The sequence below is a fragment of the Mytilus galloprovincialis genome, chromosome 10 (assembly GCF_965363235.1).
Source record: "Mytilus galloprovincialis chromosome 10, xbMytGall1.hap1.1, whole genome shotgun sequence".
Lineage (NCBI taxonomy): Eukaryota > Metazoa > Mollusca > Bivalvia > Mytilida > Mytilidae > Mytilus > Mytilus galloprovincialis.
Window position 1 is genome coordinate 83,275,703 of NC_134847.1, and position 15,957 is coordinate 83,291,659.

The 15,957-nt window shown below is 33.0% G+C and overlaps 1 protein-coding gene across 1 annotated transcript; it reads left to right on the plus strand.

Moving 5' to 3' along the window:
• Positions 1 to 6,837: 6,837 nt before the first annotated feature.
• On the plus strand, positions 6,838 to 11,707 carry LOC143048604 (tumor necrosis factor ligand superfamily member 11-like). The gene is made up of 4 exons (XM_076222385.1): positions 6,838 to 7,350; positions 7,648 to 7,711; positions 8,854 to 8,934; positions 10,671 to 11,707. The coding sequence occupies exons 1-4, from the start codon at positions 7,117 to 7,119 to the stop codon at positions 11,108 to 11,110; spliced, it is 819 nt and encodes a 272-aa protein (XP_076078500.1). The 5' UTR covers positions 6,838 to 7,116; the 3' UTR covers positions 11,111 to 11,707.
• The last annotated feature ends 4,250 nt before the right edge of the window (positions 11,708 to 15,957 follow it).

The following is a 15,957-nucleotide window of genomic DNA, read 5'->3' on the forward strand; positions in this document are numbered from 1 at the left end:
TCAAAATGTTGGCGACGTTGGCGACGTTGGCGAAGCGGGTACTGTTCAGAATGTTGGCGACGTTGGCGACATTTACGAACATTTCCCCAATCCTGTACCAGCCTGTCACATCATGCAAATTTATGAGACATGGTTTAGCTTGATAGGGTGTACTCGACTTACTACATTAAGTATAAGGATGTTTAAATGTTGCTAAAATAAGAGGAAAGTTTGTTGTATATACAAGTTTCAGAAATGTCATCCGTTATACTTAAAATTGTACAAACACACAGTTTAATTGTTATATAAAAATGCATGTTCTGTAGCCTAAAATTGATCACAGTTCCTTCACTTTGTTTAAGATGTAGAGCTGTCCCTTTGACACTCAATTGTACAGTTATAGTGATAAAGAAGTCCGTCTTTCCGTTTGTCCGTTGGACCGGTATATGTTTCGCCGGTTTTGTAAAGGCATCTCCTCATAAACCACTTAATATACATTGGGGGTTCCGGCCATTTTTAAATGGAGAGGGGATCCAATCCAGGAGAAAAGGAGATTCCAAATATATGTTCCCATACAAATGCATTGATAGTCAAAAAAGGGTTTTAAACTGCCGGATCCCCTTTTTTTTAATCCGTCACTGATATAACTATTAATTAATCTCATTCGGATTCCTTATCATAAATGATAATGACTGTATTGTGCACCGTCTATTTAGAATTTTAGTAAAAATACAACAAATGGAAGTGTTTAACGACCTTGACTGGCTATACAGCCCTCGCACGGTCGGCTCGGTGCCCGAAGGCGATTGGTGAGCGTTTGAATAATTTCTGCCGTGGGTCAGGAACAGGTAGTAAGGACGCCGAATGGAGGCCGCCATCTTGGTTTTGGTGAGTTGATTTTGGTTTGTTTACTATTTTGGATTTTACTTCTTCACAACGGCTGCTTTCAGGGCCAGTTTGGTCAGCTTGGCAGCCCGCTAGCCTCGATGATGGAGTACTGGTAGATGAATCGTGGACGTAGTTCTAAAGATGACAGGAAGCGTTATCAGGACCCAAGCCGTGAGGCAGGAAAATGAAGGTCGTATCACCCAACAGCCTAGGATACAGCCCTCGGACGTTAATCGGCATGACACTCCCCATAATAGACAATGGTTTTGGAGGCATGTTAACGCGGGTACGCCAACTACTACGTCTCTCTGTACGGCATGGATTGGTTTCTGTCATCTTAGTAGTATGTCGTTGACCATCTAGCAATAAACCCTCATCGAAGATAGCGGGTAAAGGAGAGCTGACCCAGCACGTCCGTTCAGCTGTAAGGACTGAGACGTGACTGTGTTTTTGTAATGTTAGTAAAAATCTTTTATGGGATTACTTTATATAAGATACGGACTTGAACATTGCATTATATGGGGGCACCCATCAGGTATTTCCAACACCTCCTAAACCAATCATTAAAGTTTTCTGAAATTGCTCTATTTTTACTCGATTAATGCATTATGGACCTTCTATTTCTATAAACTTACCAAAATTATATCACATGAATTATCCCCCTACGCAAAGCTGTCTTTATTCATTTTTTATTATTTTAAAAGAGGCAAGCTTGATTTATGTTATCATCAATTGGTCATCGGCGGACGGTGTAAATAATCTTTAAAAATGTAATAGCTAAACAGATAACTGTAACGATACACTATTACAAAGTCCACAAGCGAATCATGTATTACTTTTTAGGCATTTGATTTTAAATAAGACTGATGGAACAAAAATACAATTATTTTACCGTCTAAAAAAATCATCAGAAATCTATTTGTATTGTCTGATGAAAGTAATTACACGTTACAGTTCCCTGGATATTTCATAATATCAAATATACACGTATAAACCTTCAAATTGCTGTTGTTTTTTCTTCAAAATCACGACTTGTCATACAGTCAAAAAATCTGAAATCGCTTCTAGAATACAGTCAGTTCTAGACTGATCGTACAGTAATTTATTTTGGGATCCTCGAGGAAAACATATTTTTATGGGAAATACGAATATTCTACTTAAATACGAAAAGAATATTGAAACAGTATATATTTAACTGAAAACTGATGCAAATATTTGCTATAAAAGATTATTTGCTTTGTACTACGAGAGCAAAATTGTCCATCGATTTCACTTTTTTCTACCAAGTTGATGTGATGCACACGTATATTTTATGTTCTAATGCATGTTTTTGTTACAGTAACTCATATTTATGATGCTATATATACATTGAAGATGTTCAAAGCACTTTGTAGATATAGAAGTAAACAAATGATGAGAAAAGTAACCGTAGGCAAAACCGTCCTGTTAGCCAGTTGGAAATCATCGCTTCGAAAATCGCGACTTCCGGATGGCGTACAGAATAGTATCTACACTGTGTATATGCATTTGAATTTCATTATCAAACGTAAATCATTGAATGAAAAGACTTACGACCTGGTTTTCATCATTGTACTTTCGCCGGAGATGGACTCTCGTCCCAAAAATATTTCTTATCATAAAGAATTCATAATTTCAGGACACACAGAAGTGCATGATCTATTTGTGTCAGTTGCAATTTACCTCAGATCATATTGACAGTTTTTGACATCAGAATTGTTTTGGGGGATTAAACAACTTCATGGAACTTACAGTAGAGATCACTCCTAACCTCTCATTAAATCTGTCAGAATCTGTCAGGAGAACTGTTCTAGGACAGTACGTAGAACTGTCAGCCTGACACCTTTTAGTCAGTTCTAGCTAGAACAGTTCTAACCTAGAACTGATTTGGTCAGTTCTACCTAGAACTGATTTGGACAGTTCTACCTAGAACTGATCCTGACAGTTCTACTCTAGAACAGTTTTAGACAGTTCTAGAGCTAGAACTGATCCTGACAGTTCTACCCTAGAACAGTTTTAGACAGTTCTATTTTTAGAACAGTTCTACGGTTAGAATTGATTTCAAATTCTACGGCTAGAATTGATTTATAAGTTCTACAGCTAGAATTGATTTATAAATTCTACGGCTAAAATTGATTTATAAATTCTACGGCTAGAATTGATTTATAAGTTTTAAGAACTCTTTGTCTAAATATAAAGGCTTCGGCAAAATAGCGGTTAATATTATATAGAGTTTTGCTATTTTGCCGCTTTTATTTCAGATTTATAATCGGCAAGAGAACAATAGTCATGTTTAACCCCGCCATATTCTGCATGTATGTGCCTGTATTATGGAGGGGGGAGGGGACCTCATTAACCAAATGAAATAACTTGTTTCCCAATCCACAAATGTGATATCTGTTTACGAGTAGTCACCTCGGACGGACCTGTTTAACAAAAATCTTTTCACCGCATCATTCTAAACTGACATTATTTGCTCTTTCTTTCTGCAAATCTATATAGCTGCGCAGTACTTCAGTTATAATTTTAGGTCAAGTGGGACTGTAATATACAAGTAACAGCAATATTGGAAAACAATTTTGATCGCATCAATTTATAGTGCCAGCATGCAGGGGCGGATCCAGCCATTTTAAAAAGGGGGGTCCAACTATATGCGCCCATTCAAATGCATTGATCGTCCAAAAAAAGGGGGTTCCAACCCCTGGAACCCCGCACCCTGGATCCGCCCCCTCTTTTTATTCAAAATATTGAATCATAACCAAAATCAAATACTCATGCACGGTAGTTTTCATACTTCAGACTGAGTCGTGTAATAAAATCTTTTTACCACATCAACCAAAACTTACCATATTTGCTTTTATTTATGTAAATCTATATAGCTGCACAGTAATTCAGTTATAGTTTTAGGTCAAGAGGGACTGTAGTATATAAATAACTGCAATATTGGAAATCAATGACCACTGCATCAATTGAGAGTGCCAGCATTTCCTATTTTTAATCAGAAACAAATATCAGTAGTTTTCATACCTCAGACTGACTCATGTAACAAAATTATTTGTCTGCATCAATCAAAACTGACCATATTTGACAGCATCAACCAAAACTGACCATATTTGACCGCATCAACCAAAACTGACCATATTTGACCGCATCAACAAAAACTGACCATATTTGCTCTTTTTGTATGTAACTCTTATAGTCGCATAGTAAATCTGTAATATTTTTATGTAAGGATGGATTGTATAATACAAATGGTAGAAATATTGGAACACAATGCTACCTAATTTCGTTTGCATCAATTCAGAGTGTCAGGATGTCCTCTTTTTATTCAAAATATTGCATCATAAACAAATATCAGTAGTTTTCATACCTCAGACTGACTGGTATAACAAAATTATTTGCCCGCATCAACCAAAACTGACCATATTTGCACTTTATTATTTACATGATGTAAATCTTAATAGCCGCAAAGTAAATCTATATAATATTTTTATATTAGGATGGATTGTTTAATATAAATGAAAGCAATATTGGAAAACAAAATTATGCTCGCATCAGATTATAGTGCCAGCATGTCCTCTTTTTAATCAAAATTTTGAATCGTAAACTAATTTCAGTAGTTTTGATATCTCAGACTGACTCATGTAACAAAATTATTTGTCTGCATCAACCAAAACTGACCATATTTGACAGCATCAACCAAAACTGACCATATTTACACTTTATTATGTAAATCTTAATATATATATATAGCCGCATAGTAAATCACTTATAGTTACATGTCAGATGGATTGTATAATTCAAATGACAGCAATATTGGAACACATTGGCTACAAAAAAATTTCCACAGCAATTTAGAGTACCAGCTGAAAGTCCTCTTTTTATTCAAAATATTGAATTGTAAACAAATTTCAGTAGTTTCTATATATCATAAAAATAAAATTGAGAAAGGAAACGGGGAATGTGTCAAAGCGACAACAACCCGACCATAGAGCAGACAACAGCCGAAGGCCACCAATGGGTCTTCAATGTAGCGAGAAACTCCCGCACCCGTAGGACTGAGTCGTTTTAACAAAATTATTTGACCGCATCAACCAAAACTGAACATATTTACACTTTATCATGTAAATATATATGGTCTCATTGTAAACCAATAATATTTATATATCAGGACCGATCGTATGATAAAAATGACACCAACTTTGGAACACAATACACCTTATCGCTAATCCTGGCTGACCCGGCCGCTTGAACTTTTGAAGCATACAACAATCACTTTTCCATTGTGGCGTCAGATATTTTGTTTTATGACGTCAAAATTTTAGGGGAACCTGTGTGATTTACAGTAATGGCGGACAAATAGCGATAAGGTGTATTTATACCATATCTAAAAATTTACACGCCGTTAATTCCTCTCTGTATCCATAATAATGAACCGTCACTAAAGTGACTTTTTTAGTCAATAGTTTGTGATGGTTTTTTTTTTTAAACCAAACTATTTAACGGCATCATCCAACACTCACATGACTGATTCATATACTTTATTTTAAAATAAAAATTACATGCATCATGTGTATGGGAAGTTCGCTTCTTGGAATAGTATACTGTTAATATAATTTGAAGAAGGCAAAAAAAATGCATGATTTTGTTTGTAACCGAACGTCCAGGGGCAAATGTTTCATTCATGTTCAGATCGAGTATATTTTTCTGACGTTCCATACTCCCAGATATCATTTATAATCGTTATGAATAAGTTTGGCTAAATTGACGAGATGGTGCAAATGTATATATACTCCGAGATTACTCTGACGTCAAACGGCTGTTTTGCCAGACAAGCTGGGGCCGTGGGACTTCTAATGAGAGGTTAGAAGTGATCTCCACTGTACCTGTAAAGCCAAGCCAAGAAATAAGAACTGTACATGTTTGCTAATATAACTAATTCCAGATAGAACTGCCGTTGTTTATATTTAGTGTTGGCTTTCCAAACTTTATAACGAGCTTATCTGGTCAAGTGTACATAAATCCCCGAGCTTATAAGAAGCTAACCTTATTAAAGTGTATTCTCATAGTAACTTGTGTTCTGTGTACGCAAATCGTCTTGAAGCTCGTATTCCCTTTTTTGTCTTATATTTTCTTAAGATGCATATATAGATACTGAATCATTGTGAATCGCCGGTTTTATTTTGATCATCCCACTTATTCTGACAATTTTAGGTTGCATAAAATCTCTAAAAAGAAATAATTTAACCATTCATACATTGTAAAGGAATGTCACCCTTTTAAATTAGGTAATATATGTAGGTTGACAATGCTTGAGGAATTCTAAAGAAACTTCATAATAAACTCTCATTTTAGATAAAAATCAAATATTACAAATTGTGGTCAGTTTATAATTTCGTTTAACAAGTTAAAGGAAATCATGTTTGCATATAAATACAGGGACGGATCCCGCCATTTAAAAAAAGGGGGGGTCCCCAACCCAGGAGAAAGGGGGGGGTTCCAACTATTATGTCCCCATTCAAATGCATTGATCGTCCAAAAAAAGGGGGGTTCCAACCCCCGGAACCCTCCCCCTGGATCCGCCACTGAAATACATTACAGTCACATTATTAGTTTTAGTTTGTTTTTCTTTTAATTGGATATTTTTTGAAATAAGTAGTCTGTAGTCTGTTGTTTTCTCGAGGATTTTGTAATTTTCATGTAATATTGGGTATATTCACTATACGTATGACACGTATAACAATACTCGCACACTGGTCGTGGAGTACGTCTTATTAATCATACGTGAATTCTCAAAAATGTTAATTTAGAAAATGAAACTAAAAGGTTTTTCAGATACCTATTATACTTTTTAGAACTTCTCAATCTTATGTTGTCTCTTTGAAAGTGAAAGTGAAAGTTAAATTTTATATTTATATAATAGATAATATAAAACCCACGCATGCGTAGGTTATTTGTTAAAATTATTTCGAGCAGGGCTATGGAGCCATTGCAGTTGTGTAAAATATTAGCTAGCATTTAAGGCAGATTATGCAGTGCTGCATTTTTGCAGCAGGCTTAGTTTGCGGATTTCTAATTTGCTTTTGACAGTTTCATTAATTGTAACATCGTCTCCAAAAGTTAATTTCGAAAGTTATTAGTTATATTTCTATTAATCGAAAGTGATAACAAAGAATCATTTAAATTTCCAGGCTTTTAAGTTGCCTAGTGACGATCTGAATTTATGTGACAATGCCGCTTTCTGAATTTCAGAAGGTTTTGACGAAGAGGACAAAAGGAATTACTTTGTTTGTGTTTACAGCAGACGTAGTTATCTTAATAATAGTTTTAATAATTTTATGGGTGATGCCAGAGCCCCGTACCCCCGGGGAGGACTGTGGTTATATGTGCCTGCAGTGCACGACCGACCCTAGTGGTATATGTTGTGGTTGCCGAGATGTCATTCTACAAAACTATATGGAAAAGGTAAATTTCTGTTTGTTTGTTTACTAGGAAGTGTATGGCAAGTTATTTTTAGAACATTGTAAGGAGTTAAATATGTCAATATTGAATTTCAGATAATGAATGATCTAGGTCAGTTGAATTCATAGTTATTATATGTATTATGCGCTGGTCTGCTTGATTTTCTGACATTAGGAATACAAACAGCACGCTTACCTGCGCAAACAGTTATAATCATAGTTTGAAATATTCTTTGTTGAACTCATTAGCAAATGGATAAACCATTAAAATAATGTTAATACTTTTTTTTATCGATTTCAGACCTTCGATGAAAAACACAATGAGATTTCTGCCGAATATTCAGCGATGTTTGAAAGAACAGTTGGTATGTTTAACATGATAATTTTGTAAGCCAAAATTTGTTCCTGTGAAAAAGGTTCCAATTGAACTAGTAACACAGGAAATTTGTTCTGGGAGAAATTTTTTCACAGATAATTTCTATATAATTTGTTCCATCCCTATATATATTAAATAAGTTCCACACTTTACCTAGTGAAATAATTTCTGGGTTGGTCAAGTGTGTCCCTTGCCTGGTAAAATAAGTTCTGGGTTTGTGAGATTTGTTCCTTACCTGGTGAAATAAGTTCTCGGTTTGTAAGATTTGTTCCTTACATGGTGAAATAAGTTCTGGGTTTGAGATTGTTCCTCACCTTGTGAAATAAGTTCCTTGTCTGTGAAATATGTTCCACTGGTTAAGCAAGACTTAGCTATCTCATATACTGAGCATTTGTCATCAGTGAGTTTAAAGTTATCGTTCAAGTACATTAAAAAAACATGTAATTAAATTGATACATTTTGTAATGTAATAATTAATAATGTAAAGAGCATTTTGGAATCTGTGGAATAAAGCAAATATTTTAAAAATTACATACTCCATAAATAAACTAAATGACAAATACATGTATATATGAGCATGATGAGTAAAAAAAAAGTAGAATAAGAAAAATCATTCAGAAAAAAAGTTTAGTTAAAGATGACTATTTGTAATACAGTCTAATTTGGAAAGGACGCTGTCAACCTAAATTGCCTCTCCTTTGTTTACGGAAAAATAGATTTTTTAATGTTTTCTGTATACAAATCTGCATCCTTGTGTTGAATGTCAGACAAAGAAAAAAATATTTTCCATTATTGTACCGCAAAAACGAAAACATCGCTACTGCAGTAAATTTTGTCACACACATTTTCTTGTAAAACTAGATGATTGAATTAAACTAATGAATGATACATACAGTGACATAGGACAACCAATGACCTGGTTCTTACTTTTATCACAAATACACGACTTAGGGTGAACTAGTATTTAGAAATCTTCGCAGAATTCAACAAGTCGGATATCCCAAGTGTAATTTAAAGGTTAGACAATCCTCATACCTTTTGTAAAAAAAATATCTTGATAACAAAAATGCATCAGCTCTGCATCTTCTTTTTGAAGTTTTTATAGAATACAGTTTTTGATGTATTTTATAGTTAAAATCCACAAAGGTTACATAGGAGACGTGAAACCAGTTGCACATTTGATTGGAGAGGATCGAGACATGCCATCAACAGGTTAGTGTACAGCCTACAGGAATATGTGTCTTCTTTGAAAACTCCCTTGTGTCTAGCAAATAACGAATCTTTTTTAACCTGAGAAGTTTTAAAATAGATTTAGTCAGATAAAAAAGAGAGAGAGCTAAACTACGCGGGTTATTCAGTGTGCACCACATTTAAATGTTATTTCTTCATAGACAGAAAAAATATTACAGTCCTTAAATATTTATATTAATTGGCAATCACCATGGTAGTCAGCAGTGTTTATAACATCCGTTAATCCACCTGCTAGTCAAATACGTTTTGTTTAAATATACTTTTTCACATTTTTTGTCTTTTGGAAAATGTTGTGCTGTATTTAGACCCCTCTACCAAGACATTTGTTTGCATGCACACGAATAACAATTGCATTTTTTATCCAACGTAATCAAAGGTTTGAAATTTGTTTTCTATTTAGACTCGTGTATATATTTGATGATATAGTTTAGTACTTTTATATGTCAAGTCGTTCTCGTCAAAACCATGTTTAAACCCTTTTTTCGAAAAAAAAAATACACACTGAGATTTAAAAACCTAAAATAACACACTGAGATTTAAAAACCTAAAATAACACACTAAGAAATCTAAATTACACACTGAGATTTGAAAAAATAAAAAACACACACTGAGAATTTAAAATTACACACTGAGATTTTAAAAAGACACACTGAGATGAAATAAATTTAAAAAAAACACACACTGAGAATTGTTAATTACACACTGAGATTTCAAAAATACACACTGAGATTAATATGCAAATTACTAATGAATATTCACAAGATGAATAATTCAACAGATTAATATCTTGATCTTAAGAACTTTTGTCATTATAATGAAATGCAATTCCTTCAACCAACTTTCGTAATAAATTTCAAGACTTAACTTCCCTCATATTCATAAGTTTGTTGCCTATAATTCAGATCATTACTACCATTGTATTTTTTTTTTTTTAACTTAAAACCGTTTAATCATAAGTCCCTTTTCAAAAGTCTTCAAACTGTTACCCTGATTTCGCAAGGTAATCTTTTATATTTTTGTTACGTTTATATGCTATAATATACACTTGAGTAAAAATTTCACTGCGTTCTTTGTTTTTTGGCATATTGTTCCAATGTTTTCTTATAATTTTAATTAAGTTTTTCACCATTTGGTTATATTTTGTAAAAAGAGTAAGTGGGTATTTTTCTTGTTCTTGTATTTCTAAAGGTTTTTTTATAAATAATTTGGAACCAAATCGAAGGACTAACGAGTTCTGTCCCCTAGTTGTTTTAAGCTTGTAATAGATTCAGATTAAGTATGCTAATTAGATATGTGCGCATAAAAAGTGCGCACAAATATCATTGTGTAATTTTAAATGCTCAGTGTGTAATTTCAAATTCTCAGTGTGTGTTTTCAGTTTATTTATTCTAAGTGTGTCTTTTTGAAATCTCAGTGTGTAATTTTCAATTCTAAGTGCGTAATTTTCAATTCTCAGTGTGTGTTTTTCATTTTTGAAATCTCAGTGCGTCTTTATGAAATCTCAATGTGTAATTTTTAATTCTCACTGTGTAAATTTTTCTAAAAATGGTTTAAACATAGTTTTGACGAGAACGGCTTGCCATATTTTTACTTCAATCTTCGGCTGTTGTCTGCTCTATGGTCGGGTTGTTGTCGCTTTGGCACATTCCCCATTTCCTTTCTCAATTTTATGATTGTATTACGTACTCTCTTTGTAGATGAAATAAACAAGAACATTCTCCCGATACGGAAGTGGTATAGGGGAAACAACTGTTTGCTGTTAAATGGTGTAACATTAAACAATGGCCGTGTCCGTGTTCCTGTCAGCGGATATTATCATGTATATAGTGCCATAGACTTTAACTACCAGTTTATCCGAAACAAAACACAAAATACCATTGATGTACAGTCCAAGAGTTCATGTTTAATTCATTCAATATATAAATCAAACATTAAAGAAACTAAAAGTGGCGAGAAGGAAGTAATGTGTACCAACCATCCATATGAGCGATCGGAAAACGCAATATTTTCTAGATACGATACGTACATCTCCGCAGATATTCATCTGGAGGCAGGAGAAGAAATTTATGTTAAAGTAGCCAACATTTCGTATGCTTCAAGTCCACCAAAGAATGTTTTTGGAATACATTTGATTTAATCATGTTAATAAGAGAAAGCACGTACTGGTCATGACTATAAAACACACAAAATGACATACGGACAGTTATGATTTTCATTCTATACAACAATAAAAAAAATATATATGATTGACCTACACAAATAACAGAAATATACACACGGAGAGTTATGATTTACTTTGAATAAAAACACACACATACCGTTTTATGATTTACATGTTTCAAAAGCACACACGTAGAGTTATGCTGTGCTTGTTCTAAAACATATAACGGAGGGTTAAGCTTTATATGTTTTTAAAACACACACACAGAGTAATATTTACATTTTTCAAAAACACAAACACAGGGGAGTAAAACTTTTAGTACATGTTTAAAAAACATCCACACTCACAGAAGGACGAGATGTTTTAAAGTTTTTAATATTTATCGTGTTTAGTTCTCAAAAGTTTGTTTTAAATGTAACGCATGGATAGTTATATTTTACATTTCGAAGTGTTTTGTTGTGTTCAAGTGGTTTAATAACTTTTGATATAATTTTACTTTATATTGTAATAATGACAATTATTCATTTAACAGTTTTGTTCACGTATCTTTAAATAAAGTTAAATTTCTTACAATTTATTTGTTTGATTCTGATCTTGAGGTTAATATAGAGGGAGAAGTTCACTTATACCCACTAAACATCCTACTGTATCTCTAAATTTATCAATTCATATTAAAAAAAATCTTTATGTATTTCTGAATGAAATTTGTTGCATTATTATTTCAATAGTTTGTGTTCATTTTTTACCCATTTTCTTCCTTGATTTGTTATACTCACTACCAACATACTCCAATTTGGCATTACAAAATATGTCGCAGATTTCTTATATGCAGATATTTTCCCTTCACCATAAATCCCTTCTAGTTTTCCCAAAGAATGCAAGATATAATACTTTTTTTGTGTTACCTGAGGTCTATATATCGCTGCCTGTTTGTTATAGTACCAGCTATTATCATTCGAAGCTTTATATTTGTTGAATGAAATATTTATAGAGTGTAAATGCCTAGCTGAAAAGGTCTTGCTTACTTAGATCCCATGTTTGTGACTCACAGTTAAGTTGGTATTATTGTAAGTATAAACATAAGAACCCATTAAGACGAATATCCACCATACAGCAAATGAGATTGAACTTGGAAACCGTTTCTCAATGAGCAAAACCCATACCGGGTGACAAGCTATAATTTAGGCTACAAAATGACGAACGCGAAAACTAGCAGCCTGTTTAATGTACAAAATAATAAATGGAAAAATATGATATATAGCAACACAATCTCTGAATTACAGGCTCCTGTGTGTGGGCATACACATACAGAATGTGGAGGGGTTAACCATTTAAGCGGTCTCCGAAACCTTCTGCTATTCATTTCGGCCTTTGAATGAACACTTGACAGACACACGTAGAATGTGGCTGGATGAAACACGAGGAAACTAACGGCCTAATTTATGGAAATAAAATGAACGAAAAACAAATGTTACACATAAACAAACGACACAACTGAATTACAGGCTCCTGACTAAAGACAAGCACATACATACAGAATGTGGCGGGATCCCAACCCTCCCCTTAACCTCGGACAGTAGTGTAATAGTACAACACAAGAAAAAAGTCCATATAGTCTTATGATGTCAAATATGTGCATGAAATTCTACATTTACATCACAAGTTATTACAACATTTGGAGAATATCTCAATGCTTTTTCTATGGATTCGTGGAATTTATCCCAAACAGTATTATAGTTAGATTTGTGTCTGTTTGAAATATAATCATCAATATCACATAAACAATTAAAAGACTCTTTATGTCTTCAGTGTTTAAAAAAAAGAAAATGGGATATGATTAACCAATGAGACAACTCTCCACAAGAGACTAAAATAACACAGAAATTAACAACTATATGTCACCGTATACGACCTTCAACAATGAACAAAGCCCATACCCTAATGTTTTCAGTGTTAAAATGAAGCAGGAGAAAAAAAGGTAAGACGAACACGTCATTATGTATTTGTGACCTATAAATGTATGATAAAATTTACCAAAATGTGTATTTATGTGTTTTTATCAATTTATGATAACGACATTCATGACATTACAGTTTTTGAAGTACAATGTACATGTAATTGATGTATGAGGTTCTTAAAATCCTGAGTTTTGATGTACTGCATATATAGCGTTTGTTGTAAAGACAATTCAAAAAATATAAATACTGTGAAAGAGCGACTTCAACAGTAAAATACCTGAACAAACTAAAGAAAAAAAATAAGACTAAAAAATGACAATGTGTGTGATTGATTGTTGATTGCTTATTGTCACAAAAGCCTTAATCACGACTGAATTTTGTTGCATAAAACAAATTGATGATGATTCTGTTATTTCATGTGTACGTTTTTATATTATTAAAAATATCTCGTATCAAATTGTGTGAAGAACTTCAAAGTAATGACCCTCTAGAAAAGACACGTCTCGTACACATAATGAACTGATTTTAAATACTTTAAGTCTTGGAAAACATTATTTATTTATTATAAATTTTAATAGGATTTGGCTTTTTTCATTTAAATATTTCTGTGAGCTCTTTAAAATTTATAAGATATATTTCCATTTCAAACAGATTTTTCAGTTTGTTGCTGGGTTGTAATGTTCAAAGTTAGAATGAGAGTTCAGCACTCAAAACATTTTGAACCCCTCCCATTACGTCTACATTTGAACCCCTCCTATAACGTCTACATTTGTACATGGGGTATTAAAATTATGCATTTAAATGTTCTATCAGCTGAATAGATACCATGATCTAGATCTCTTTCTAAAGATGAAAGGAACATTAGTCAATACTATCACGGTGGGTATGGTTGTCCTGCGAGAGAACGTACTGTGCTGGTGATTCGGTCCTGACGGGTGCTGGTGATCAATGAAAAAATGTAAACAAAGACGAAAATGATGATTTTTGACGTTTTCACTCATAAAAAATGGAAGAAAACAGTTGAGATTTTTCAATTTCGTTTCTTATGGGTTCATATATAAGCCATTGAAAAATTGACCCTCTAAACTGTTTTAGTAAGCGTAACACAAAAATGCTCATTTTCAGAAAATCTCGAACTGAAAAAATAAAACAAAAATGGTCATAGAGTCCGCTTTCTATACCGCAATCCACACCACAAAACAATTTTGTGAAAAAAAATTGCAATTTATTAAAATTTAGCATTTTCTCAATTTATTCATGTCCTGATACTGTGCTGGTGGGTCCTGTCATTGTGCTGGTGGGTCCTGATACAGTGCTGGTGATTTTGGATAAGAAGTTGGTCATATTTGAAACAAATGTTACAAAATCAATAAAGTTAGCCATATAATTGTTGCCAACAGGATCTATGACTCATATTTTAGCTCTTGTGCATCCATTTGGCTGTTTAATATGTGTTTTCAAAAGTTCTAAACTTGTATTACATAATAACATAAAAGGTCAACATCTTTCGTCCAATATCAGATAACAATATATAGTATCTAAAATAAGTTAAAAATTCCACAATACTATATAATTCATTTTGTGTGTCAATTTGTTCGAAAAAAGTCGAAAAGAAAAGATTATTTTTAATGTCATAATTATCTGTCGCTTTCTAGATCTATGCTTAGCATTTATTTCAGATGACATGGACTCCTCACCCTGATGACCCTGCTGCCTTTCATAAATTTGTCGGTATACATATATTAATAGATAAACAAAAGGCTGCAACTGGTATTTTTGTATTTAAAATGATTCTTGTAACGAGAATATTTGCGGTGAATGGAAACTGTGAGGGTCAAAATCTTAAATTGCTTATAAATGTTGCTGGACCCAGTTTCGTTATCTGATCTGAATTTTCTGAAATGTGCAAGATAGATAGACATTTTGATTTTGTTTACTCGGTAATGAACCATTGTGTTGATCCCATGCTAAACATAACAAAAATCTCTGTACAGAGGTCTGTGAATTTTCTACAAAAAAAAGTGATTTTATTTTCGCTAAATTCTCATTTCTACTAAATACAATAATGAACTATAAATAATAATGCTTTGCAAGAAGTTTCCCCTTGTTATATGTACAAAATTATATCTCTATTATTCATTTTCTGTGCGGTTTTGATACTATTGCAGTTTGCACATTTCGGAATTGACAGGCCACAGGAGGGGTCATAAACCGTACACGAAAAGATAAAATATTGATATAAGTACTTAATTCGCATCTTTGAACCCCCACCCCGGCTTGTTTTTTTTAGGAGCCTGGGGTGTCTAAAAATGGTCGATTACAGACAGCCGAGTACGTATTTTACTTTCCAGGCGTGTTATTGTTGATTGTTAAAGTCCTGAAAACGGATAGATGGAAACAAAAATGTTTGATATATCTGACTTTAGATTCAGTTTTTTTTTAAATATAAATTAAGGCTACATTTTAATATAATAATTCTATGAATTCACAATATAAAAAATGCAGAAAAAAAAATGAATGAAGTGAAATATCTTAGTAAGGAGTCATTACTACGGAGATGGTGTGTTTGACACACAAAACTTAAAAGCTTAGTGATATTACCAATATTAAAATAAAAGTGTATTTTAGTTGGGTATTTTTTCTATTTACTCATTTTCAATTATTATTCATGAAAAATATTTAAATATAGAAAAGAAGGACACATTGTTCACTTCCTCCCCCATAATTCTTTATAAAAATATTTAATTTGAAATGAAAAAGCTAAGAAATCTTAATTTTGTTAGAGTTTTCTAGGTTATCTCGTCTTCATTCTCTGACATATTCTAGCCTGCCCTTTCATAGAATAGTGATTTTTTTAGTGTTCTA